The sequence below is a fragment of the Poecilia formosa genome, unplaced genomic scaffold (genome assembly GCF_000485575.1).
Source record: "Poecilia formosa unplaced genomic scaffold, Poecilia_formosa-5.1.2 Scaffold125, whole genome shotgun sequence".
NCBI lineage: Eukaryota > Metazoa > Chordata > Actinopteri > Cyprinodontiformes > Poeciliidae > Poecilia > Poecilia formosa.
In genome coordinates, this window is record NW_006800064.1 from 689,636 (window position 1) to 716,851 (window position 27,216).

The window sequence follows — 27,216 nt, forward strand, 5'->3', positions numbered from 1 at the left end:
GAACTCTAAGGTGGGGAGAATAACAACAGGGGACGGGCGTCAATCTGGTGGGCTATTATTAAAGGTGCTTATTATTTAACATAATACATGTCTTAAAGCTGTAAATGATCGATTTTCATTCGTGAGAATGACATTTTTAAACGACCGATTTTACTGTACCGCATTTTCGGAAAACTCGTTGTGTGATTACTGTGTTACGTCAATCCGCGTTTCCCCATCACATACGGTGTTAATTCAGTGTACCGAAACATGTTTTAATTGTTCCAGATAGATAAATAAGATGAGGATAGACTGAAAACAAAAAGAAAAAAAATACTTGAGAAACACAGAAACCCCCTTTTGTACATGTATAAACTATTTTTAAACCATCCATAGCAACTGTAGAAAAAATAGTCTGGTTTTTTTTGTCCTCAAAACCTGGTGCCCTGCATGTTTTAGGTGTCTCCTTGCTGCCACACACCTAAATAACTGATCAACAGGCTTCAGTAGCACTGCAGGATGCAGAAGAGGTCATGCAATCATTTAAATCAGATGTGCTGAAACACAGACGTATCCAAAACGTGCAGGGCTGGTGGGTCTGAAGACCACGGAGAGAGAACGCAGCTCTAAGGAGAACCAGTGGATGAAAACACATGACAGACAAACAGACACATGGGAAAAGTTTGAGACACAGGTCTAAAATCACCAAATTGTAAGCCGAGTTTAGTTCATTATTTGATATTAAAGATTGTCATTATCCTATAAAGTAAAGACACATACCAATCACAGAACAAGACAGGCACTGAAAGCAAATATAGTTTACTTTTACTATTATAGAAGAGTCAGTGTTTGATACGTTTACAGTGACAAAACAAGTAAAGGGTGCAGGCTAATCAGTTAATACGACCAACACAGCCATTCATAGTCTCTTCTTGAGTTCTCAGGCATACAGTAAATTACATATTTTGGTTGAAGGTACTCGGATACAAATATGAAAACAACCTGCGGCAACTTCAATCTTTAACGCATTTCTTCAAAATGTTTTAATCATTCGGAAGACTGGTTACCTGAATAAGCTCAGACGGTAAATAGCTGGCACTGGTTTTAATTCTACTTTTTAAAAATAAATGAACATTACACTCTTCATCATTTCATTGGACCCATTGACATGTTATAATAAATGATGTACGGTAACTCATTTCACATCCCTCATTTTGATTTACAGTTAATAATAAAAATACTTAGAAGTCACTTAAATTACCTGGATATCAACAATAGATTTAAAATCATGCATTTATGTTGACAGTACTTACTGTACTATACTTTGACACCCTCCTTTTTTTATCTAGGGTTGTCTTTTTTTTGTTATACATGCAGTAACAGAACATAATATGAATACACATGTGTTGGTGGGAGGCTTTAGCAGAGGAGGCAATCAGAGGGTCAAAGGCAGCAGTGATAAAAGTAAGGCTAAATTTTCCAGATTACAGATTTTGTTCAGCAGTCCAAATAAAACAGATTTATAAATGCACAAACCATTATGGTCCCACTTTACTCTGAGGGGAAACAAAGCAACTTTCATTTCTATCTAGTTCCACAATGTCACAATAAATAAGAATGCATATATTTGGACAGCTAACGCACCGACTGTCAGCTGATTAAAAATACGGTACACTTAACACAAAGGTTAGGTCCATCACATTAAAGGGTAAAACAAAACATAAAATGTTCTCACCCCACTGTTTTGTGAGGCACCGCGAGGCCTCCTGAGCATCAGTGTTCCTGTAAGATGTAAGTGTGAGAGCCCACGAAAAATGTTGCAGTAAAATTGGGTAAAATTTCAAAGTCATCATAAACTTCATGTCCTCTCATTACAAAATAGTAAGATGTTCAAACTGTTGATAATTGCACTAATCATTCGTCAGATGAAGCTAACAAAAAGTGGATTTCACAGTAGCCCTTCCAGCTGAAACATGAGGCACTTGGCTGTAAAGTTTGTAGCAAAGAGCAATCACCAGAGTTTCTTCTGCTAATCCTGAATGTGAGGAATGAGCACCATGCAAATATCTTTGACATTACTTTGTCAAAAATCATGATCGACTTTCTAGTTCAGACACACAGTGAAATTAATCTAATCCGCTTATATTTAAATAACACTACAAGTTACGTCCTCTTATAAAGTGCTGGACCAATTACCAAGAATCTGCCCGGTAGTCAGAAAATGGCTTCTTTCAACAACAACAAAAAAGAAAAAGAAAAAAAAAGAGTGTCCTATTATGTCCAGGAAAATTATTCAATTTGATTCCTTGGAGCATTAGCAAAATAAAGCCGTGTGTAAATACATTTCAGAAACAACAGGGAAATGTTACTCTAATTGGAGCAAATTTATGTAGAATATAATTGCCAGAAATGCAGGATTAGAGTACAGTTGTGGTTTCTTTGGCAGTACAGTCCCACTGTGCCGTTAGGGACATCGATAGGAGGTGAAAGGTTCTTGACCCCAGAGAGGTCCTCATCAGTTCCCAGGTGTGAGCTGGTGCACCCATTCGTCCAGCCTCACCTCCTGCTTTTAAGGCCATCGGTGATAAATGCATCTTTTTTTTTTTTAAACAAATCAAATCTTGAGTGAAAGACGGCTTAGAGAGGTCCAGCGGGGTCAGGCGGCTGGTGCCGAAGAGTCTCAATCAAAGACTGGACTGCTGGTAACGTCAGCAGGGTTCGACCTAAACCTCCTCCGACTCGATAACAGGCATATCCCAGCATTCCCATCAAGACGCCCTTCACAACAGTGCGTAGCATCCAGCTGAGTTTTGAGGGCGGTGCGACACTGAAGGAGAGAGATAAAGCAGAAACAAAAATATTTGTTTCGTCCCGCGACGACTTTTTTTTTTTTTTTTAGTATTCAGTTACCGGGCAGAAAACCTACGTCATGATTTCTTGAACGTTGAGCTCCATATCCCAGTTTCGTTCAATGCCAGGGACATGACCCATTCCTACAACTCCAACAACCACAGCAGGCACTTCTATTGGGGAAAAAAAAGTCACATTTTGGTATTTATACAGCTTAAGGAAACATAGCGCCATTTTATAACACAATCAAGTAATTATGATTGTGTTATAAAATGTTCTAAAAACATGACTTAAAAGAAGTTTGACGTTGCAATTTACTGACTTAAAATGTGTGTCTCTTTATAAAGCTCCTGTCTATTTTACATAATCCTGCCCCTTTAAAATCTCAAATTTTTAACATGTACAACAAAGATATTAACCGAGTTGAGAACTCTGGAAATTCGCAAATGTGGTGTTGTCCAATCTGACTGAGCAGGAGCTCTTTTGGAAAGAGGAGTGAGCCTAAACTCTCCATATATTCAGTTTATGCAATTACATGACATGATTAGTTCACTTAATACATTAATGATGACAGATATCTGCAATGGCAACTGAAGAAAAACATGCAATACACACTCTGGCCATCAGATGGCGACTCCACACAGCGTGTTGCCTGGCGGAGTTTGTGTGTGAGGTAGATATCTCTTTCAGCCACAATGGTTTGATGGAGAGCAGGAAACTCGCCGATCATCTCAGACATGGTTTGCTCCAGCAGGTCCTTCTGCTTACACTTCTCTACGTCCTCTTTACTGAAACATCACACACAATATGTAACGCTTAGATGGAGACAATGAAGTAAAAAAAAAAAAAAAAAAGTGTTTTAAGTACAAATGTAATGTTTTAGAGGGTATTCTACAGTGGATAAACTTTGTGAAAATGACTTGAAGCAAAAAAAAAAAAAAAAGAAGAAAAAGAAAAACCGTAAACGCTCATTAAAAGGTTTTACAGTTTGCTTCTTTGAGACAAACTTTTATTTCATTTTTTGTATGTTTTGCACAAACTTGTTTTGTCTCAAAACATTTTAATTGGGAGACCAAAACATGCCTCAGCCAAATTATGAAAGACATGCTTTTAAATATTACTTAATTTTATCCTTCTAGGAGAGGATAACCTAACTATCAGAAGCTTAACATTAGAAACAAAATCACTTTAAATTGGCACTTTGAGTAATGAGCTTTCAATCAAATACACCATACATGGGCTTTTTCAAAACACTAACAGATTTACTGGAAGTTCTCATCTAAACACAAACGGATATCAAAGGTTCTTAAATGTTCACTGCAATCTTTCTAATTAATAACCGATCCTGTGAATTGCACCAAATTCAGCAGGTGTCATAATTTAATGTTCCCTCAACGTTTAGCTTTTGCCCACTAGATCCATTGCCATCGTCATGACGATGGCAATGGATCTGGTCGATCCATCGTCTAAGTAAAGATAGGATTTTTTGTTCACTTTTTAAGCTGCAGTTTAATGCAGTTTTCAACCAAGCATCCAATTTCATTGTAGATTAAAAAAATATATATATATAAAAAAAAAAAGGTTAATTGGGGGAATTTGTACCTGATTGGATCTGACAAAAAGCAAAGTCCCCAGGCCAGACGGGCCTTCTGCCATAAACTGAGAGCAGCTATGGTCCTCTTTAAGGTCACTGGGATTGGCCTGTCCCCAAGGTGAAATTTACAGAATGGGACTCGTCCCGCCTGTGAGGAAAGAAATACTTTCAGATCACCAAAATACATCGAGAGTACATAATTAAAACAACTAGTCCTCTATTTCCAACAGGCCTATTATGAAAGCCTGTTTAAGGTAACTGCTCTGTGTGAGACAAGGAGGAGGAAATGCAGCTCTAGACGACACACCTCCAAGTCAGAAATGACTAAATTGTGTTTGGCAAAGATTTGGCACAACACTCATTTGCGCAACACAAGTTTCTGAGTGACTTGCCTCAATATAAGCCTCTCGAAATTCTCCTCCGGGTGCCATTCCCAGCTGCTCCGTGATGTGAGCAGAAACTTTGAGCAGGAGAATCTGCATCAGGCCAGACATGAGCCCATTCTGAGAGACAGAGACACGGAGTAAATATTTCAACTGCAATACCTTTCATAAAGACAAAAACTGGCTGGTGAGCTAAAGCGCAGTCAGAAGTTGTGGTTTGACAAATCGTATCCTGACTCGCTTGCGCAGCTGAGGTTCTTGTTTGAATAAATACTTCTGGGAATCCGGGTGTTATTCCAGACAGCAATCTCAAATTGGGTAAACAGGTAAGTACAGTCATTAACTCGAGCCTTTTTTTCCCCCAAACTATGACTCATTGCTGAAGTGAAGTCATCTCTGTCTTTTAAAAGGACCCTGAGAAGGTTGTCCACGTTTTTATTACTTCATATACACAACCGTTTTGAACTATTTGCGAGTGCAAAACGTTCAAAACACTGCAGCTCATCTTTTAACCAGCACAAAGAAGCATAAAAGGTAAAACTTCAGTCTTAAAATGTCCTTATTAGCTTCCTTTTTGTCTTAGAATTTATTTTTTACATTTTATTGCTCACGTTAAAGTTTGAAATTTGTTTTAAATAATATAATATTTAATTGGACGGATAAACAGACAGATACTATTATTTTGTCGCAGGAGCCTGACATCAGAAATCATACTTCATCAATTTAAAACACTACATACAAGTTATATCCACACAGCAGGTCTTGATGCTCAGCTCAATTTAGCCTTTTCTTTTGCGTGGTCGTTAGTTCATTCTACTAATTCAATGTGACCCCAATGAGACTTCTGTGTTGTCCCACAGCAGCATGCCACTTTATACCTGAAGTAACACCAGATGCCGCCATCTATGGATTTTAAAGTTATTGAGCGATGGGAGCCGACAGTATTGCCAGGATATCATAAGAATGGAAGGCATAATTATAAACTTCTTTTAGAATTTTCCCCCAGTGTTTACGTCCAGATTTACCTCATCTGGCTTCTTCTGGTGCAGAATTTCGACACGCGTCTCATATCAGTAACGTAAAAACCAGATAAAATGCGACATGACCGTTCTGGCTGTGGACTCTTTGGAAACTATAAAACTAAATGTACCCGATTCAGTTCCACATATGGAAGTGGCACATATAGGATTTATTTATTTATTTATTTATTTTTTGGAAGATAAAAGATCAGAAGTAGACCATTCAGACTGCCGTGAAAAAGTCAGATATGGGTTGCTTATTGGGGGAAAAAAAAAAAAAATTCTGATTTGTGTGAAAGCAGCTCTAGATCGAGGCTGCAAAATACTTGTGACAAAAACCATTTTAAACAAACTCCATACATCTAAATAGCATATTCGCGTGTTAGAGTGTTCCAAAGTCCAAATCTAAATCCAACTCATTATGGACGCCAAGACTTGAGAAGTGATTATTATAAACCCACTCCATCTAATCTGATGGAACATGACCTATTTTACAAAGAAAAATGGTTCTTGATGCACAGAGCTGGCAAAAACATACCTCAGAAGACTTGCAGGCGTAACTGGTGAAAGGTGGTTGTGCAATGTACTGTATCAGTGCGGATGCCCACATTACGCATATCAGACTTTTTAGATGTTTATTCGTAAAAACGTTTTAGAAACATGCATCGTTTTCCATTCACTTCACAATTATTCACCGCTTTTTGTTCACCGCATAAAATCCACATTTGCTTAATTCATCTGTGATATTTAATTCTCCATTAATAATAGCCCAATGCAGCAATCCTTTTTATGGAAATACCACAACACCACCATTTCTCCTGTGTTCTGATTCTACTACAAACTTACTATACAAGTTTGTAGTATTTATATCACCACCACTTTTCCAGACCAGATTTTAATCAGGTCTTTCTGACAGCCTAACCTGCTTGATGGCTTGCTGAACCTTCTCCAGGTTGATGTCTTTGGCTTCCCTCAGCAGCGTGTTCTCATCCATACGCAACATTGACACCCTGTACTGGCAAAGCTCCACCACCACCACGTCTGGCTGCACGGCGCGGATTGTCTGGACGAGGGGCAGAAAGGGGATAGATAAGATAGAGGGTGCACGATAACATCAAAATGTAAGAAAGACAAGTGGAAAATACCACACCAAGAAGTAAAATGAACAAAGAAAGTTTCAGGGACGAGGAATGAAGACCAGATGACACTTGACTAAATGAGCTCACCAACCCAATTATCAGCGACACCAAGAGGGAAAGTCATTATCACTTAGCCTCTGTTAATTGCGCACATTATTTTACTGCCATTTCATAGAGTGACACATTTTTGAGAAAGTGTGAGTAACTTTACATTCTGCCAAGTCTGCATTCCTCGTCTTTGCCTGTCCAGCTTACCGTCGACACATCATTTTTGCTGTCCTCGCTGAAATGGGCAGTGCCCACCAAGTACAGGACGCTCCCGTCAGGAGCGGTGAGGCGGGTCACCGTCTCTGGGAGCTCAGGGGAGTCCTGGCGGAGCTGGGCTCGGAACTGCCACAGCATCTCCAAAGTCTCACCGTCCGCTGAACGCAGACAGCAGAGGTGGTTAATGAAGCCAGTATTAAAATACTAAAACTGTTATGTTAAAATCTAACATCAATACCACTCCTACCAACACCTTTACTTTAGACAGTCACTAGGTAAGATGGAGTTCTGACCTAATAAAGTACTGAATGAACATACTTCTCTGAAGCCTGGCAATTTTGTTTAAAATATACCTCATAAATTCACTGTATGCAATATTCTACTTTTCCCCAGACACAAAGTTCTGAACTTTCACTGTTTGTAATCATCAAAATAATAAACAGAGGCTTGGAATATTTCACTCTATGTGTAAGGAATCTATACAACATACAGGTTTCAGTTTTTCGAAATGAGTGACAAAAATATAAAACTTTTTATGATAGTCACATAATTTTAGAAGTGCCTATTGCTAGGTTGCAGACACGTGACCCGGATGACGGGTCCGTCAGATGGAGGTCCGGAAGTCAAAATGGATCACAACGAGTATGCTAATGCCCAAAATAGGCTGAAACAGACGCCTGTGTGCTTGGATCTCCTGTTAAGTAATTTATTTAGGTTCTGTAAACCCAAATCCATGCTGGAATTGTATGTTAATGTTGAGCCAGACACGAATCATGTGGGGGGAGAAGAGTCACAGCTCACTGTGACTGCATGGCTGGGTAGGTTATTTAGCTTTTTATTTTTGTTTGGTTAGCATGAAAGTCCCGCTGAATAAACATTATATTTTCTGTCTCGGCACTGAATTAGCTGCTAACGACATTAGCACTCTGGAGACTACCAAGCTGGGGCGTAAAAATAATATATCTTACCTTACACATGAATGGTTGTCCTTCTAAGTAACTGTCAAATAAAATATCTGGAAATACGATTTAAACGATGCGATCATTACCTGTTAGAGTGGCGCTGCAAACGCTGGCATTGTTAGTTTCTGCACCTCCTGCTTTTAGCTGTAGATTGTTGATCCACTTTCCCCCTCTTTTTCAGTAACTTTTTAAGATTAACTCCCTTGTGACCAACTACTTTCAAAGCACGAAACTAATGTTGATCTTTCTCTCTATTAGAACAGTTAGAACAACCGTACAGGACAGATTACTCATCTGAAACCCAGAAATATTGCTCAATATTACATTATTTTGTTTGGTTTAAAAAAAAAAAAAGAAGTAACATTATGTAACAGACCAAAAGTATTTGTTGTAATAAACCGAGAAACCGATACAGGCGACTTTAAAACTTTTGAATAAAATGTTGCCTAACAAAGCGTTATTCAGCACACAATCAAGATCATTTGCCAGTTGTCAAACAGTGCACGGGTCAATTGTGAACATATTTTTTTTGTTTCAATTTGACAATGATATAAAAACCAAAAGCATACCCATTCCTGGTGCTATACAAGGTGGTGTGTCTCCTGAAGCATCCTGTGAGACAACCAACAGGAAGGCATCATCAATGTCTGATGGCTTGTTCAGCTCTGCTCGAGATTAAGAGGTAACTCCTTCTGAGGCTAGCGGATCATTAGAGACTAGACAACATTTTCCAACTAAACATGAACTAATGGTACATCACCGTGAAACTTAACAGTGTCGCTCAATCCGTCTTCACACAAGATTTTTTTTTTTTATTTTTTTTATTTTTTTTTTTTCTCCTCACCTCTGAGTTGTTGTCTTTATCCATGTTTGGAGAAAACGAAAACTGCATGCGACATGGAGAATAAGAGGAGTGAGAATGTGAACAGTGAGGCGTTCACTGACAGTTAGACACGCACTGACTGCTGACGTTGCCTTGTCTGTACGTAACACAACAACTACCGGCTTGGCTAAAGGTGGCTAACAGTTACAACGCAGAAAATGTGTTGTGAAAAGTGGTGACTGTCACTTAAAGAATAAATCAAACAAATAGGGAGATCTCCCAAAGATGTCATCGCTATGAAAAAGAAGATAAATCTATGAGAAAAAAAACCCATCAAAAATACTTTTTCGAATGTTTTTTTTTATAAAATACATTTTGCTGTACCGAATGTAAACACTTTCCTTACAAAAAAACTTCACGGTTTTGCTAGCTCCCTGCGAATAAGGCTAACTCGGGCTAACATAAGCTAGCTAATTCGACAAAAAAATTGGTACTGTATGTATTTTAAACCAAAAATAAATTTACAATATAAGCAGATACTGTGTCATATCGGACATCAGGAACCCACCAAAAATGTTGCAGAACAAAATGTTACTTACAAAGCCAGCGCGTCTGCCCCACTGCTGTTTGCTAGTGTAACAGAGCAACACTCGGTTGGTTAATACTGACAGCCGCGGTGCATTCTGGTACATGTAGGCACATGCCACCACATCTAGTTTTTTTTTTTTTTTTAGAAAGAAAATGTTTTATTTGTGTTTTCACTAAGACATTTCACAAGGTACAGTCAAATTCTGGACTCTGCATGTCCAGTAGCTTTTCACACAGTCAGAGGTTTCTCTCTTTGTCAGCTGGAGGCTAATGTGAAAATCAACACAGAACATGAGTTTTAAGCAGAGTCATTAACTCACTAGTGCTTCTAGTCGTAAAGTGCTTGTGGATGCATTTAGTGTGCTTGAGTATTATCACGAGGCAGCCTTAGGAGTGTGATGTTGAGCTGAAGTGGAAAGTTGTAAGCCACAGTGTGTGTGTCTCTTCAATGCCCCAAGAAAATGAGTGAGTTTTGCATGTATAGATAAATACTGGAGACCCTTTATGCCGGATAGTGATACCTTCTGCAACAATGTCATGCTGATGTGTCAATAAGTATTACAGTTCCTTTATTTAAGTTCCTGCTATCATATGTGCAAGAAAGTTTGTGACTAGCACATGTGACACTTTTTTTTGTGGAAAAAGGGCGTTCATAAGTGTGTATGCTTGCTATTTTTCTACAAGTATTATAAATATATATTCTAACTACTTGTGATTTAATTTACAGAAATAATTTTGGATTGTGTCAGAGTATTAGACAGCATAAAAGCTTACTCATTCTTGCAATAAACCGTTCAAAAAGGAACAGTTGAACGTGTTGCGGATCACTTTGTTCACATTACATCACACCACCTCAACAAGTTCAGCTTAATTTATCAAACTGAGCTGATTCCTGTTTTTAATAGGCCACCAGCTTTTCCCCTCATAGTTTATTAACAACACACAGTGCCTCACTAAAGTATTCTTTTTTTTTTTTCTTTTTTTTTACAATTTTATCTAGTTAGACTTCAATGGGTTTATTGGGATTTTATGTGATTGACCAACACAAAGTCATGTAGAATTTTCAAATGGAAAAAAATCTACGTGTTTCTCCATTTTTTTTATTTTTATTTTTTCATTTTGTTACGGAAATCAAAGTGTGGCTTCTTTAAGAAATGCACCAGACACAGGAGGAGACAGGAAGGTGGTGGGGGATAAAAAGAAGGGTTAGGTTAAATAATATACTTTACAAACTTCTTACAACCAGGCACTTTTTAATCCATAATCTGAGAATGAAAAAAGTATGGCGCATTTGAAAATCTGACAGGACGAGTAAGCATTAATTGGGCAGACATTAATCAGTGAAGGGGCGAAAAGGCACATAGTTGCTCTGAAAGAGCTACAGAGATTTACCGCTCGGGTGGGAGAATCTGTCAGTAGGTCAACTGTAAATCATGCACAAATCTGGTTGATGGGAACGTGAATTTTGCTCAATAAAAGTTAGTACAACTCGACAACTTGTCAAAGGCTGCAAAGATTTGAGACTGGGACAGACGTTAACCTTACAGCAGGAAAACAAGAAACATACAGCTACAGTTTTAGCATACTGCTTCAAATCAAATCATATTCCTAAGTTACATTGATGATGATCAAAGTCCTGACCTACAGTAACTTCAGTTGAGAAATGGTGGCAAGTCTTGAGAATTGATGTCTTCAGGTGGTCTGTCCAATTTCACTCAATTTTAGCTATTTTGCAAAGAATAATGGGCAAAAATGTAAAAATCTCTGGATGGTCAAAGTAATAGCTAAAAAAGTGGCTGCAGCCAAAGGTGGTTCTATAAAGTATTAACTTCAGAGTGTGAATACCAATTCATGAAACACTTTTTATGTTAGATTAGAAGAGTATTGAAACCAGGTATCCTTTTCCTTCCACTCCTGTGCATTTCTTTGCATTCCGCATTCTATTCTACCACAAAAATTGGAATGAAGCGAGTAAAATTTGCAAAAACGTTTAAAGGGTATGAATACTTTTGCAAGGCACTATACCTCTATCATTACCATTTACCGTCTCACAATCATATAACTAGTCATCCTGCTATTATAAAGGATGTGCACATACAGTGAAGTATCAATGGCAATGTTGAGATGAAAATGATAAGCCATGGAACTATTTTAGATTTGAAACACCCAACATATACCAACACATTTTGTGAAGTATAATGCTCAAAGCGCATACATTATTGCCACATATATATTGTGATCATTTGCATATTAAGTGTGCAGATCTCCACAGCTGTATTGCGTGAGCTACATTTCTACTTGGCTAGAGGGATAAAGGGACAAAGTGTTATGTTTTAAATACATACTGTTTTTGTTTTAAGCTGTAATGCAGTCTTTCTATTTAATATGGATTTGTAAGGTGTCTCTCGTTTTTCATATTAAAAAGTTTGTTAATTTTTCTTTCACCTTGTACCTTTTTTTTTTAGCATAGCTGTTTTACCCTGCTCTTTAGCACCCTGTTGAATAATATATCACTGCTGGTTTCATTGGTGGGTGATCAGCTGAACACAGTCATCCTGAGGCATGAAGGTGACATCATTTCCTATGACAAATACACACGTGTTATCATCATTTCTCCCTCTTTTTCCTACAACCACACATTGTGCTATCATCCCGCTGTTGAATTTCATCCCGTCAGTCGACATAATCCACCAATCACAGAAGTTGCTATGAGGAGAAAAGGACGATTTTTGGAAAAAGAGATTGTAGCGATCGTGATCGTATGCTTAGAAATCGGATAATTTTTTTTTTTTTTTTCAACATTCTCCAGCAGCAATGAGCTCCCCAGGTCTTTCTTCCAGCCTGCCTCTTCTGTTTTCTGCATCCTCTTCTTCTTCAAAAAGAGTGTGATGAATGCTCAGGAGCTGGTGCGTGGGGGCTTTGGTCAGCAGTGGCGGCTCAGGGTTCTCCGCTGGGGGCAGAAGCTCTATTTGTGCAGGGGAGGACTTGGGACTAAGCGCATCCTCGCTAGAGGGAGGGTTTGGGCTCACACCATTCACATATGTGGCGGAGGGCAGAGTTGCTGTGGGAAAGGCAGCAGTGGTCGATACTGGGGAGATAACCTTGGTTTCTGAAAAGACATGCAGCATACATCGAGTAGCAGATTCAAAAAGGTTATAAGAAAAGGCTCTGTGTTAAGAATGAATTACAAACTGTAGTAAAGCCCACCTGTCATTGCACAAGACACATGGACAATAGTGTGAGTGCCTTCAAGGTAAACTGTGTCCAGATTGTGCTCTGGTGGTAGCGGTTCAACGACTGAGGCCTCCACCTTGGGCTTGCGATTCGTCAGCATGTATGGATGGACGTCCAGGGAGAAGTTCCGTGCGTGCTTTTTCTCCATCCCACTGATGTCTGCAGATGAGAAAACAAGCTCTCTGACTTAAAAAGAAACCTAATGTGACTGTTTGAAAGCTAGGTGTACAGTGGAGCATTAGAAAAATATTTTTCTTTCAGCACCATTATTCTCAAAAGCATTTTATCTTGTTTTTTTTGTTGTTGTTGTTGTTTTTTTTGCTGTTTTTTTGATCTAGGGTGTCTTAAAGAGACCTGAGCTCAAATGTGCTTGTATCTAAATAGATGGAAACACATGTAAACAAACTTATGAACAAATGAATAGGAGTAGCATGGACTTAGTCTGTTTAAACGTGCAAACACCTGCAACATTTAAAACAATTCAGTCATTTTAATCAGTACGGCTTTAGGTTTTAAGCATAAAGCAACTTATTTAGCAGCTGACATATGAAGATCAATAGTCTTATATGTATATCATGTTCTGCTTTTCCTGTTAAAGAGAATAAGGCCTCTGCGTTTCATAATATTTATGCTCAATTAAAATAGAAAGTCATGTATTAAAAATTCATAAACTGGCTAACTTAAAAATTTGAAGTAGAACTAAAACTTTAAATATTTTCACCGTTATGTGGGATATTATGCTACAGCGGGAAAAGAATAACCTAAAGGTACATACTTTTTACGTACCTTTACTGAGGATACTGAGAGCCATACGTCTACACTTACCATGCCACGCACACAGATATTGCAGTATACCTTTAGCTGCAGGATGTTGTGTGCCTTTACTGTCCAGCAGTGGTGCTATGAGGCTGTCTGCCATGGTTTTGCGTCTCACTGGTTTGGGCTTTTCAGGTTTGGTGTTGTTTTCCAAGCGGGTCAAAGTGAGTGGTTCCTTCACGACAAACATTAAAGTATTTGGTTATTTTTCGGGGGTTAAACATTTACATTTCAAGAACCAAAAATTTTAGATCACATGCAGTTCTATATGTGAGGGTATTCAAAGTATTGAATACTGGTAACGGTACTGAGAACTGGTAACACTTTGATCTGTCCTCCTTTGCAATGTAGTTATTATACTTTTACCTCTGCACTGGTGGTTTTCAACATAGTTGCATTAAAGTTCTGCTGGAATTATTCTGTTGCGACATTTACTGAATGCTCAAATGTAAGGAAAATCATGGTTGTTTGTGAAAGACGCTGTCTTACTTTGAACGGCTGAGGGAGAGGGTTTGAGCTCGGTATCCATTTAATCTTCTTCCGAGGCCGTTTGATGACCAGTGGCTCCATGGCCATGTCTCCCACCCCGAGATCCGAAGGGTCCATGTTGGGATCGATGGTCTGTATCCCAGACTCCCTCACAGTGGGTGTAGCATCGTGATTGGACTGTGCAAGTGCAGCCAACAGCTGCCTGACAACGTTGTCGTACATCAGATCGCTCTCGTTGGTGATGAAATCCAGTCGGTTCAGCGACTTGATGTGATCCCTGTTCTCATTGCAGAACATAGCCAGAATGTTGATGTCACAGAACGGAGACTTCTGCCACCGTCGCTTTGTTTTGATTCCGACTTTATTCAGCTTGTCGAACACAAAGTTAGACTTGCGCACCACAAACAGATGCAGCAAATTAAGCAGGATGATGAAGTTCATGGTACACAGCAGGGCTAAGTCCACCACGGCCATGATGCGTTGCAGCTGCACAGCGGGGAGCTTGCAGTTGACTCTAAGCTTCAGCTCTGGGTAGCTGCTGGTATCCGGAGGCTCGCCTAGCGCACAGGTGAACTCATTCTGCCTTTGGCGGGCATAGTACGCACTCAGGTAGGAAATGGGGATAGAGCTGAGGCACATGATAGCCAGATGGCGAGCCAGGTATATCTTAGCTAAAAAGTTACTTTGGCCTCGTCTCTCCAAATATTTCTCAAAAAGATTTTGCTCAGGGCTCTTCTCCTTCTCTGCATTTTCTATAATCTCCCTCCTTTCACGCTCAGTTATGCCGGGTCCTTTGGACTGAATCTGCTTCTCGATCTTTGGGGCTCTGCCCTCGGCGGCTCGGTGGTAGCAGTTATCAATCTCTTGAAGCAGGAAATTGAGCTCTGAGGTGAGTCGTGTAGAGGCAAGGAACTCCCAACCCAAAGCAGGAATGTACATAATCCCCGCAAAGGCCAGCAGGGCGTAGGGCAGGAATTTATGTTCGAACAGCGAGGGCCAAAGATGAGGCTGCACATTAGGAATAGCATCACGAAGCTCTGTCCAGCAGTAGCCTCTCGCATAAAGTGCCTGGTCTCGGGTGAAGTTGTGCGGTGTGTAACAGTATATGGACTCCTCTGAAAATAGCACAGAAAAAAAAAAAAAAAAAAAAAAAAAGACGTGGGTCAAATATTTGTTTTAGTATTGCTAAATTATTTTTATTTAAATGTATGAACTGAAGTAGAGTAGCTTCAATATTAATCTGCATTAAAATTTGAGTCATACCAAAATACATGTCATATATATTTCCTCTTCAGCTATGCTTACATTTTTTTATTTAAAAAACTGAATATTTCATCGTTCCTTCGTCTTGTTGAAACTCTGAGCATTTTTGTGACATTCATTTGCATCTTATTGTATCTTTCACCAAAGTCATTCTTCTTTCTGACATAAGAACATTCTGTCAATTTCAAATAGAGGAACTAAGAAGTGTGGTTCCTGTCAAACTTTATCTCTCTACTTACCATATGGTGCAACTTAAAGTTTCACCCAGTTTCTGTTTGACTTTGGAACTCGGAAGTGACATTAAACATTATCGAAACGTCAATAGCTTTTTTTTTAACAAGGAAAATATAATAATTTTCTAAAAATTGATAATAAAAAATAATTGTATACACTGTCGTTTATTCTATTATATTGTTATAATTGTAACGTAGAATTGTACCAGGCATGCCGCCGGTCTTTGTGCTGAATTGTTTAAGAAATGTTTTACTGTTTGAACTCCAACATTGTTTTGCTGCTCCAGTTAAAATCCCAGCTGGTTAAACGCTGTAGCTGAAAGTCTGACTCAGCAACACGCCAGCATTTCCATCAGCCATAGGTTTCAATCTGCATTTCAGCCAAACTCCTTCCTCACTCTCTTTCCCATATTTCTGCAATTCTGCAACTATAGTTTTTGTTTTTTTATTGTTTGTTTTTCCTTTGTCACAGAAACAAAAATGGCAATCCCCTGAAACTTTTTTTTTTACATCTTTCCAGACCTCTCATGTTACATTAATGTTTAATGTATTTAAGGAGGATCTTATGTCTTAGATCAACACAAAATAGTGCATAATTGGTAAGAAAATATGTATTCAGATCCCTTACTTTAATATCTGTATATTAAATCCAGAGATGATTACTCAGTTAATAAATAGGGTAATTATTTACTAAATCCATCCATCCAATTTCTTACACGCTTATCCCTAGTGTGGTCGCAAAAGGATCTGGTCCATATCTCCAGCGGTCTTATTTACTAAATACTGTTAGTAAATAATATTTGATAATATTTACTCTATTAGTAAGTAGAGTATTTCTGTATGTAATTTAAGGAACATAGAGAACAAACAGAATCCATAAATCCAATAAACACAGTAGATAGGTCAGTCAAAAAGCTGTAGTGTAGTTCAAAACAGGGTTATGGGTTAAAAAAAACAATATCACGTTTGAACATTTGATGCCGTACTTTCCGATCCGAGGTTAAAAAAAAATTGGAACGACATGGCACACCTGCAAACCTACCAAGAAATGACAGTCCATCTAAAATGACAGGCTGGGAAGGAAGGTCATTAATCAGCGAGGCAACCAAGAGGCCTTTGGTTACTATGGGGGAGCTGAACAAGTTGCTAAAAGAAACCAGCTGTTGAAAGAAGGCCATGCAGTCATATCTGTAGTTTGCTAAAAGCAATGTGGAGGAAAAGAAAACATGAGGGTAAAGGTGGTCTGATGAAAGCAGACAGCTTTTTTTTATAGCCAAAATGCCACGTGTTGTGGAAAACTTAATATTGCACGTTGCCCTGAAAACAACATCCCTCTGGTAGAAGACGGTGTGGGAAGAATCATGCTTTATCATGTTTGAGTGTTGGTAAAACATCCAATTGGCAGAATAACTGAGATAAAAATGAACAATGAAAAATTAGGAGATTAAACACTGAGGGTATAATCAGAAACCAGATTAGCTACTCATAGATGTGGAAGATAGAAAGAGATCAATAGATCAATAGAAGGTAATACTGTAAGAAACCTCCTTTCTGACACATTTGTAAATTCTTACACATTTGCAGGCTTCAAAAAGCTTGCAAATGTGCTAGATATTTCCCTAAAGCAACAACTTTCACTATATGTCCAGAGCTAAGATGCTATTTATTGAGCCTGAACTTTTCCCCAAAACAGGAATGGACAAAACATTTAGTTGCAATGTTAAAGGCTGGTGGTGACATTCCAGAAACATCTGTGATGCAAAGTTTCCTTATCATCATAATGTTTGTTCGATGTTTGTTCAATATGTTCTCCCATAAAACCCAGAGACCCTCACAGAACTGCTATATTTATACTAAGATTAAATTACATACAGATGGATTATGAAGAGTTGGTTTCTTAAGGCATTTGGTTGCACTGGATTTTATTGTGGGGTGTCATTGTAAAGGGGACTATTACATATAATGACCGCACTTTCAGATTTTCTTTTTTTTTTAATTTTGAAAAATATATACGTTTCTCTCCGTCTTCTATGCACTAGTTTTGATCTGCCACATAAAATCCGATCAAAACGTATTGAAGTTTGTTGTTGAAAATCACCTATGAATGCTTTGCAAGGTACACAGGTTTGCTTGAAACCATTTGTTCGTTAATCAAACATCTTTGTTGCTGCGTTAGCGCCAAGCGCCCCTGTAGTGGCCCGAGCCACCCACCTGCAAAGTTTCTTGTGAAGACAAGGGTGACCAGCAGGATGGGGATGATGACCGTCCCTATAGTGACGACCCGATCAAAGGGCAGCTCCAGTTTGAGCTGCACCATGAGGCCAGCCAGTGCCCCACCCTTCTCATCCTGAGAGGAGCCCGGCAGGATGAGCTCCTTCAGCTTCTCGCCCGCGAGCAGCGCTGTGGCCATGTCTAAGTTTTGATCGAGGATGTTCTGCATGCGGAAACGGAAGTGCCGCGCTCTACAGCTCCCCTCTGCGAATGAGGCGAGACCAGATGCTCCCTCTTGTGGTTAGGTACTTGCCAAGACGCTGTGAAGCAAACACGCACACAAAAATGTGTGGCCGCCGTAAGCCGTGGTCAACATATGTGAGAAAGTGGTGATTTGGGATGTTTGCTCAACTTTTACAAAAGAGGAGACCTGAGGGTCAGAAGCGCATCTCTCAGTCAATGTGTCCCTCGTGCATCCCTTTGTTTTGTCCCGTCCCCACAGAGTCTGGCTGCAGTCCAGAAGCTCTGTATGTGGCAGCTTGAGGAATGACCTGAGTTTAGGAGGAGCTCTTGTGCTCCACAGGGAGAGTAATTGTAGGCTGAAGAGTGGTTATGTGAGCATTGGAAGGAAGAAGCTTTCCCAATCCGATCCTGGAAAACAAATAAGAAGTTAGGAGTTGCAAAATAGGAGCTATTATAGAGTACACAGAGACAACATATACAGTAACTGTGCATCTTTAATGTTTCTCTTTCATTTGTGGCTAGTCTTATGGGAAAATGTTATCTTTCGTATTCTGATGCAGACGTGTGACTGAAGACAGGAAACTTCAATTCAGTTTCCATAAACGGCACCTTGTAAAAGTACGTCTGCTCTTTGAAAGGTCTTATATTTAGCCATCCATCCATTTTCTTTACACCCTTGTCCCTCAGTGGGGTCGGGAGGGCTGCTGCTGCCCATCTCCAGCTAACGTTCCGGGCGAGAGGCGGGGTTCACCCTGGACAGGTCGCCAGTCTGTCGCAGATATTTAGCCACAAATGTCTAAAATATTATTTCACTGGGATTTTATGAACACAAAGAAGGACATAATGTAATGCGGAAAAACACAATATTTAGCAATGTTTTATTTAAAAGTCTATAAGTTCAGTGTTTGTTTTCGGACTGAAATTGTTGCCCTACTAAAATTGAATTGAGGGTTTCTGAGAACATCAATTTTTAAGTTCCTCATTTCAATTTAGGTTTGTTTATTGGTTTTGGTCACACACAATAATATGTTTTATGCTAAACTTCTATATGTTTGCTTTGGATTTGTGTTAAAGGCCATTGCCCTGCTAGAAGGTGAGCCATGCCTCAGTTTTTTTGCTGTCTAGCAGGTTCTCTTCAAGGACTGACCTGCATTTATCTGCATCAATTTTCACATCTACTTTGAGCTTGCAGCTTCCCTGTCTGTACTGAAGAAAAGCATCCCCACTGTTTAATGCTGCCACCACCATGTGTCTCATAATGGTGATGGCATGAATTAGGATGACATATAGTGAGTTTCCCATTTTAAAAAATGACATCCATTTTTAAAAAGTTAACTTTCAGTCTAATCTGACCAGCGCAATCTGCAAAGAGGACTTACGATGAATTTCATTTTGCTACTTTTCAAAGAGAGCACATTTAAAGAGTCATAACTAATGTTTGTCCTGCTGACAGATTCTCCCACCTGAGCTGTGCGTCTCTTCAGCTTCCCTTCAGAGTTACAACCTCCTTTGTTGCCTTTTGGAATAATACAATCTCAAAATGTGGGAAAAAAAGCACTTTTTCAAGGCACTGTTATTGTATATTGTTGTCCTATTTTAGCAACGATGTACAAAGAACCAGTTTCAAGAAACTTTAAACTGACTCACAAAAATATGTTATTTATTTATTTTTCTTAAATATGATGTCAAAATTTTTTATAACCCTACATGAGGAGCACAGAATAGATCCCTGTGGGACGGACAGAAAACTTTAAGTGATCCCAGACTCCTAGTGCTATCCAATGTTCTCTAGCTTTCATGTGCATTCATAAAAGTTTGAATTTATGCTTATCCAGCACCATAATTTTGCAGAGGCATCACCGCCTGCAGCGGGCTTCTTGAACATGAAGGTTATAGGAAGGTCCTCGGTGGGGAGTGTGAATGCATCATCCATTTACCATCAACTAATCTTATCCTCTCATGCCATCTCTTCTTCTTTTGCTAAAAAAAAGAAAACATATTTCCATCTCTCCTCCTCTCACTCTTGTCAAATCCTATTAAATCCTTTGAAAGCCTATCCCTTGTATATCAACACGAGAACGTAGTACTTAACATCTTACAAAGAGAAATCTTGAGTTGCGGCTTCAGTAGTCCAAAAAGCAATTAATGTGCTCCAGCCAGCTTAAAAAGTGAACATGACTAGTGGGATCATGAGCAAAAGAATCCTTAGAAGCATTATGAAGGACCGCTATTCAGTGTTCATGCCGACATGGGGTAATTACTGATTCTCAAGTAGAGAACAAGATGTCCCTTTTGGGATAGCAACCTTCCAATTTCACCCTCCCATATGACAACTTTAAAGGATGATCAGAAGAGAGGCAAAGTTTACATAATTTAGATTTAAAGGAGCAGGGTCACATTTTAGAAGCTGTCTGTCTGCCACTGGCGCTGCTCCAGCCTGGCAGATTTTTGCCCCTCAGTTGGGCCATGCTACCGGTGTGTTTACACAGGGAATCCCACATCTTTGACTACTACAACATCCCGCTTGGCTCGGACCAGTGCAGCTGTCTGCGAAAAGAGGCAGAGTTAGACTTCAGGACAACAGCTCAGGGAGTGGAGCTGCTCTTATCCACCCATTCCTTCATTCATTATTAATTGGATGACGAAGGGACATGGAAGAACTTCCAGGGCGGAATATTCTCTGACATTAAAGGAACGCTTCTGATTGGGCTGCTTAATGACCAGCTCAAGACCACTAAATCAGCGCCGTAACAGTTTCCACACTTTTACGTGTTAGCATAAAAGTGCACCAAAAAAAAAAAAAAATTCACGAAAAGATCACCGTGTCTTACTCAGCGCAGCAGGCTGGGATCCGAACTGCTGTCTCCGAGAGGGGTCCATCGGTCTTCACCTCTGCTGAGACATTGCATTGCAGTTAATTACAGCCGCCTGTGGATGACGAGCCGCTTCAGCACCTGAGCGGCGGACAGCTCCCGGAAAACCGGAGACAAGCTGCTCAACATCAAGCACACATCGATTCGACGAGCACGCCAGGAAGCGAAAGTGCATCTTGTGTGTGAAGCTCGGAGTGTGCACGAGACGAGAGGAGACTCTCTGTGATGCTCTGCACCTGAATCCGTCTCTACCTGTCCGCACTTAGACCGGACCAAACCGCCGCATTTTGCTGCTGTGGAGCGAACTGCTAAAATTTGCGGGGCAGCGAGGACGAGAGAAATAATAATTAAAAATAATAATAATAATAATAATAACAACAACTCACCGAGTCCAGCTGCGTCTTCCCGGCGCGGTAAGAGTTAATCTGCAGTGCGGGCGAGAAGCTACAGCTTGTATCCGAGCTCACCGGTTTGTTCCGCCTTTTCTCCCCCCACCCTTCCCCTCTCCCTCTGGTGACTCCAGCCCTCTTCTCTTCATCTCCCCTCCCCGCCTCTTCCTCGGAAACAAGGGAAGAGATAACAAATTAAAGATTCTGCGGCTCTTCGTATCAGCTCTGTGAGTGTTTGAGGCGGAATTACGAGCGCCCTGTGGTTTGTTGACAGGCTTGCAGCAAAATCGTCCACACTTCATCCTCTGCAAATCGATATTATTAAAAAAATAAAAATAAAAAAAAAACATTGCTGTAAATATTAGAGATTTGCTAATGCGTTGCAAATGAATCACGTTTTAGGGCTGTATTCTGTACAACACAAGCATTTAGCGCTCCACTTGGATCATTATTGACTCTCTAAGTACAAGCTGTGCGGTTCAACTCCTGTTTATTCGGTCCAAACCGCACGGCAGTGTCTTCTTGCCTTCCTCATAGGTTTATCCAGCCTGCCTGTCACCTCAGAATGTGGGACTGACCGTGGACACATGCAAACAAGGACTGGAAAAGACGCGTGTCATTCAAATCTTATGGGTGTGGCGAGCATCTTCACCCATCTTCTGTTTGTAGATGAGTCATTAACAGGTGGTTCAAGTTTCCTGTTTAGAAGAAGCGCTTTGAAATTACACAAGAGGAGTGGTGAGGGTTGGAGTTCTGGCAAGAAGATTTCATCACGACAGTGATAATAATTAAAAGTTTTAATATATGAGGAGGGGTTTTAACCTGTGCTTTTCCTGATGGTACAACAAGTTCAAGGATTTCTAAAACTGTCTTAACTAAGTTTAAAGTTATCCTAACGAGTAGGATTTTACTGTAAATATTCACTAGTCATCCTGAGTGGTTTCCTAACATCTGTGGACGTACAATCCCGAGCATTTTGAGTATTTTTAAAATAATTTACAATGTGCAGTTTATGGAGAAGTACGTTGGGACATCTCCACATTCACTCCCAATTAAAATAGCTAAAAATCAAACATCAGTATTTCTCCTACAGAGCATATCAGTTGAGAAAGTCATTATGCTGCTTTTTGAAGGAGCTTCACATGTAGATGTTTAGGGTGTGTTGAAGAGAGAGTGAACACAATGGTACTTTGAAACAGCTGTCGGGATCCTTCAGAAAGAAGATTCTAGCTTATGTCTTTGCTAAGAGATTTAAAGACGTCTTATAAGAGTTTGAAATCAGCCATTCCTGTCCAGAACAAGTGACTAATATTCAATGCCACTGGGCCCCAGTCTGGCTTTCTAAGCAGGTTCCATCTGAGCAGTCAACAAATGGTAAATGAAATCGCTGAAAACCCTAAAATCTCATCACAGGATCGACAGCAGGTTTTTGCCGCAGTCAATATGAAAGTACACTCACTGCACTGTTAGAAAAAATAATTCTGTGGCAGGTGAAGAAAAGATTTGCTCTCTTGAAAAAACACAGAGAGCAAACTAAAGTTTTCCAGACAAAGACTGATTGTAGAGTAATGTTCTTTTTATGGATGAGTCTAAAATTTGACACCAGAACATGGAAGATGTTTTGCCTGTTGTAAATTTTAAGCGAGCACAGGATTTTTTTCTAGGTTGGTATCCTTTCTGTGTAATGATGACAGACTCCTCTCAGTGTGGATGGAGATGCTGACGTTCAGCATGTTTTGATTCACATAAAGTTCAGATTTGGGTGGTTTCTTGTGAGTCCGTGAACACACTCACTGATTGTCCTTCATTTGAGGCCGACAGGATGGGTCTGCTGATTAAAAACTGAACATCTTGGTGTTCCAGCAGGATGACGATCCAAGCACACTTTAAAACTAGTTGGAATGATAAAGCAGAATAATATTAAGTTTTTGGAACCCACTTGATTTTAATCTGATTTCAAATACATGAAGCCAGACTTTTTTACTGAGCTCTTGCAATTCACAATAAAGGAATAAAAAGTGCGTAGATATGCCAGATGGAATCGTATCACAAGCTTCTTGATGGCTTCAAACTAAAACTATGAAGTTTCTCTGCAACTTTCAGGATAGTTCATAGTAAAATGGGAAATGGCCTGTACTTGTACAACACTTTATCCAGTTCAGAGGACTTCAAAGCACTTTGCACTATATTCAGTCATTCAAGAACTCACACAAGTAGCTACAAGTGGGCACTTGTAGCTACATAGCAGCTACAAGTGCCCACAGGCAGTGTGACAGAAGGAAGGCTGCCACTCAGCTGGCGTCACTGGGCCCTGTGACCAGCAGCAGCAGGCGAGGAGGTGAAGTGTCTTGCCCAGGGACTCGATGACTGATACGAACAAAGCGAGGGTTTGAACTGGCAACGCACTGTCGCCCCACAATGTGTTGAAATGTCAGTGGTGGTGCATGGAGACGTCATGAAATAGTAAATACATGCTCTAATTAATTCTCATCAACACTTATAGGTCTCACTCATAAATCAAATCAAATATTGCACTGGACACATGGGCAGTGGATATGTTTAATGGTGCTTTCTTGCTTTTTTTGTTGTTGTTTTTCCGCCTCAGAAAGATTTTTGGCTCGCCGCTGGGATCATTTTGCTTCCGTCTCGCTGTCTTTGCGTGTCAAAGTGGGGCACACCCATCAGACTGAATGTGCCAGCCCCTCCAAGCCAGTTTCTGCCGGCAAGGGAACCCGCTCCTTACCACGCATTGCTTCCAAATATAGACTCCTTCCCTCTGTCTCATCCCTCCTCCTTCCTCATACTTATGTTGCCTACAACAAGCAAGCTGCAAGATGTAGTTCCCCATCAGCAAGAAACACAAATATATAAAATCAAACACAATGCTTTCTAGCAAAATTTCACAACCTAAAAAAAAAATCTATTTCAGTTTGTAGTGTAAATATTTGGGCCTCCTCATGATTTAGGTCTTGAAATGAGAAATAAGCTGATTTCTATTTTTTTCCCCCTCATATATACCATTTCAGTAAGATATAGTTGTTTTGTGTCATATGTACATATTTATATTTGTATATTAAAGCCATGAAAAGGAAAAATAGAACAGTATTTTTGAAGTGTTAAAGCTTATTGAGCTTGTCACTGGAAAGGGCAGAAGATGCAAATGTCGCTCTTCAAACCTTATCCTGACAAACAGCAGTCACAGACGCCTCCAAGCCTCCTCCTAGAGCTCTGCAAGTAAAAGCAACTTGATGTCCATTATCAAGGCCGGAAAGACTGTAAGAGGATAGTAAAGGTTTTTCAGGCAGACTGTAATGTGATTAAGAAACTGAGGTTACCCGTAATGGTGGAAGTCGAGCTTGGCTTTCAAAACCACACAAAATAAATTACAATAACAACAACAACAACAACAACAAACTCTCACTGTGAAAAGAGGAGGCTGACTGGAAGAAGTCCTCGTCCTCAAATGCTCTTTGTATTTACTCAAGTTTTTTTTTAACCAAAATAATTTCTTTGACGATTTGAAATTTTTATGTTTAACCCAAAAAGAAGAAGAAGAACAACAACAAAAACCCCAGAAGAAATCTGTAAAAGCTAGCTCAAATGCTTTTTCGATCAGAGTTAGCTCTGTGAGCAGAACAATGTCTTGACAAACAATGGCCTACGCCTTGAGATGTTGCTTCAGTATTACTCCACCCTTTGCTTCCTTATGATGTCATCTGTTTTGACAAGCGCACCAGTCCTTCCTGCAGCAAAACACTCACACAACACGACATGATGCAGCCACCGCCACACTTCACAGATGAAATGGTGCTCTCAGGTTTTGCTAGTTTTACCCTTTTTTTTTTTTCCAAAAATGTAAAAATGATCATTATAGCCAAACACTTTCCTGTAGTTTCATCAGTCCACAGGAAATGTCTCCAAAGAGGCCTTAATGTTAAACTGCAATAAACTTCAAACTGACAGTTTATGTTCATAAGAATGGATTCTGCCTTACCTAGCAGACTTTCAGCCCGCGTTGGTGCAGTTCTAGACTGGCCATTGCCTTCCTGCTCAATTCTGCTCGATTCATTCCAGGCTTTCTCCCATCCCCTTGGATTCCTCTGGTAGAATTTCTACTGGGCCAATCAGTGTACAAAAGGAGAAGTTGTGAACAAAAATGCAGCTTTTCTATGCTGTTGTTTCGGAATTGTAGTCCACCTGTAGTTTTAGCAATTACAGAGGAGGAAGTTCACTAGCAATTGTTTCTCGATAACTCTCTTCCTCACATCTTAGCTGATCTCTTTAGATTTTTTCCATGATGTCACTCAGGGTAGCAGTGTGTTTGAAGTGTTACATTAAAATACATCCACAGGTGTGTGTTTCTGTGCAGCTTAATTAGATGCTTAGAAATACATGATGTCATCATCTGAGCTTCCCTAAATGGTCTAAAGGCACATTAATCTCAAGTGTGTGTAATGTGGGCATTGAGGGCATGTGCAGACATTTAGTCATAACAGAATGATTAAACTGGCACCAAATTACCTCAATAATTTCCAAACAAGTTTTATTTGAAAAAATCATCTCAGCCCTTTCTCTGTGCATCACATCGTTGTGCCCGCAATAACAGATCAGCTACTTTGTAATAAAAAAGTTGCAACATCTCAAACCACAAGGACAAAGAAGAACAAAATCTGCTAGGATATATTATGAGTCATTATTCTAAATAAGGAAATCAGTAAACATCTTTATAAATATATGCATCACATTAGAGAACAACTTTTGAAATCATTCTTTCAACTGAGGAAAAAAAAAGTTATTGTATGCATCAAAGTGTAACTTCAAACGTCTAATGATGAGTTATTTGTGGACTCAAGCCACAGAACCACTTGCTGATTACTGCCTCGGTTGACTGTTATACATTCTTAACAATAACGTTTTTTAAAATTTGTGATAAAATACTTTCTAGAAATAGTTACAATTAATTAATGGTACAAAAAATATCCCTAAACCGAAAAGACGAATGCCCACAACATCTTTATGCAAATGAAAAAGAAGAACAACAAAGCTTTTAAAGACTTTCTTATTAGTCTTTCGTTCTTTATTTTCAGCTCCGCTTTTCTGGTTCATTTCTTTTGTTTTTCTCATTCTTATGGGGTTTTCTTCATTGTTCCCTTCTCTGATTTTTCCTTCTGCAAGGCAAACCTCTGTAGACAAGACGAGATTTCTCACTGGGCCATTTGGACCAAAACCGCCTTCCAGGCTCTGTCTTTGTCGTAGTCCTGCAGCGTCCCATTGGGTGTTTGCTGCTGATGCATCAAAACACAAAGGAGAAGCACAGAAGTTAAAAGAATGAAATGAAAAACTCTTCATTAATCACGTTGACTTCATGTAGATTGTCAGTTAACTGTCAGGAGGAAAATTTACAGCTGTTAAAAAGAAACAGAAATAAAACTGGATGTGACCTGTGGCCTTTTGTGTCCACAGCCTCTCATACCTCATGGTAATGAGTCGCAGTCTGTAAGCTGTCCTCACACTCTGGAGCCCCCAAGCGGAGCCGACTCTTGTATGTTGCACAGTGCACCACAGTGGCTGAAGTAAGTACTGCCTGCACCAGCAGCAGCACCATCAGAATCAACAGCAGGATGTCATAGGATTGCTGGGAGACACACACACACACACACANTGCTAAATTATTTTTATTTAAATGTATGAACTGAAGTAGAGTAGCTTCAATATTAATCTGCATTAAAATTTGAGTCATACCAAAATACATGTCATATATATTTCCTCTTCAGCTATGCTTACATTTTTTTATTTAAAAAACTGAATATTTCATCGTTCCTTCGTCTTGTTGAAACTCTGAGCATTTTTGTGACATTCATTTG

The 27,216-nt window shown here is 39.6% G+C and overlaps 2 protein-coding genes and 1 long non-coding RNA gene across 7 annotated transcripts; all 3 read right to left on the minus strand.

Moving 5' to 3' along the window:
• Positions 1-782: 782 nt before the first annotated feature.
• Positions 783-10,607, minus strand: trabd (TraB domain containing). Its single transcript, XM_007561346.2, has 10 exons — positions 9,613-10,607; positions 9,035-9,076; positions 8,760-8,802; positions 7,220-7,386; positions 6,748-6,888; positions 4,816-4,926; positions 4,432-4,571; positions 3,445-3,617; positions 2,906-3,002; positions 783-2,806 (listed from the first exon to the last, which is right to left on the minus strand). The coding sequence occupies exons 1-10, from the start codon at positions 9,703-9,705 to the stop codon at positions 2,617-2,619; spliced, it is 1,197 nt and encodes a 398-aa protein (XP_007561408.2). The 5' UTR covers positions 9,706-10,607; the 3' UTR covers positions 783-2,616.
• A 110-nt stretch (positions 10,608-10,717) lies between these two features.
• panx2 (pannexin 2) lies at positions 10,718-21,893 on the minus strand. Of its 5 annotated transcripts, XM_016676044.1 has the most exons (8): positions 21,350-21,893; positions 20,922-20,982; positions 20,028-20,070; positions 17,848-18,498; positions 14,141-15,255; positions 13,691-13,826; positions 12,809-12,994; positions 10,718-12,710 (listed from the first exon to the last, which is right to left on the minus strand). In XM_016676044.1, the coding sequence occupies exons 4-8, from the start codon at positions 18,074-18,076 to the stop codon at positions 12,397-12,399; spliced, it is 1,980 nt and encodes a 659-aa protein (XP_016531530.1). In that variant the 5' UTR covers positions 18,077-18,498; positions 20,028-20,070; positions 20,922-20,982; positions 21,350-21,893; the 3' UTR covers positions 10,718-12,396. The 5 variants fall into 5 exon arrangements, with proteins under 5 accessions (XP_016531530.1, XP_016531531.1, XP_007561409.1 ...); XM_016676045.1 differs by lacking the exon at positions 20,922-20,982; XM_007561347.2 differs by lacking the exon at positions 20,028-20,070.
• Positions 21,894-25,873: 3,980 nt separating this feature from the next.
• Positions 25,874-27,015, minus strand: LOC107837239 (uncharacterized). The gene is made up of 2 exons (XR_001663247.1): positions 26,826-27,015; positions 25,874-26,634 (listed from the first exon to the last, which is right to left on the minus strand). It is a non-coding gene; the product is annotated as an uncharacterized LOC107837239 (long non-coding RNA).
• Between the last annotated feature and the right edge of the window lie 201 nt (positions 27,016-27,216).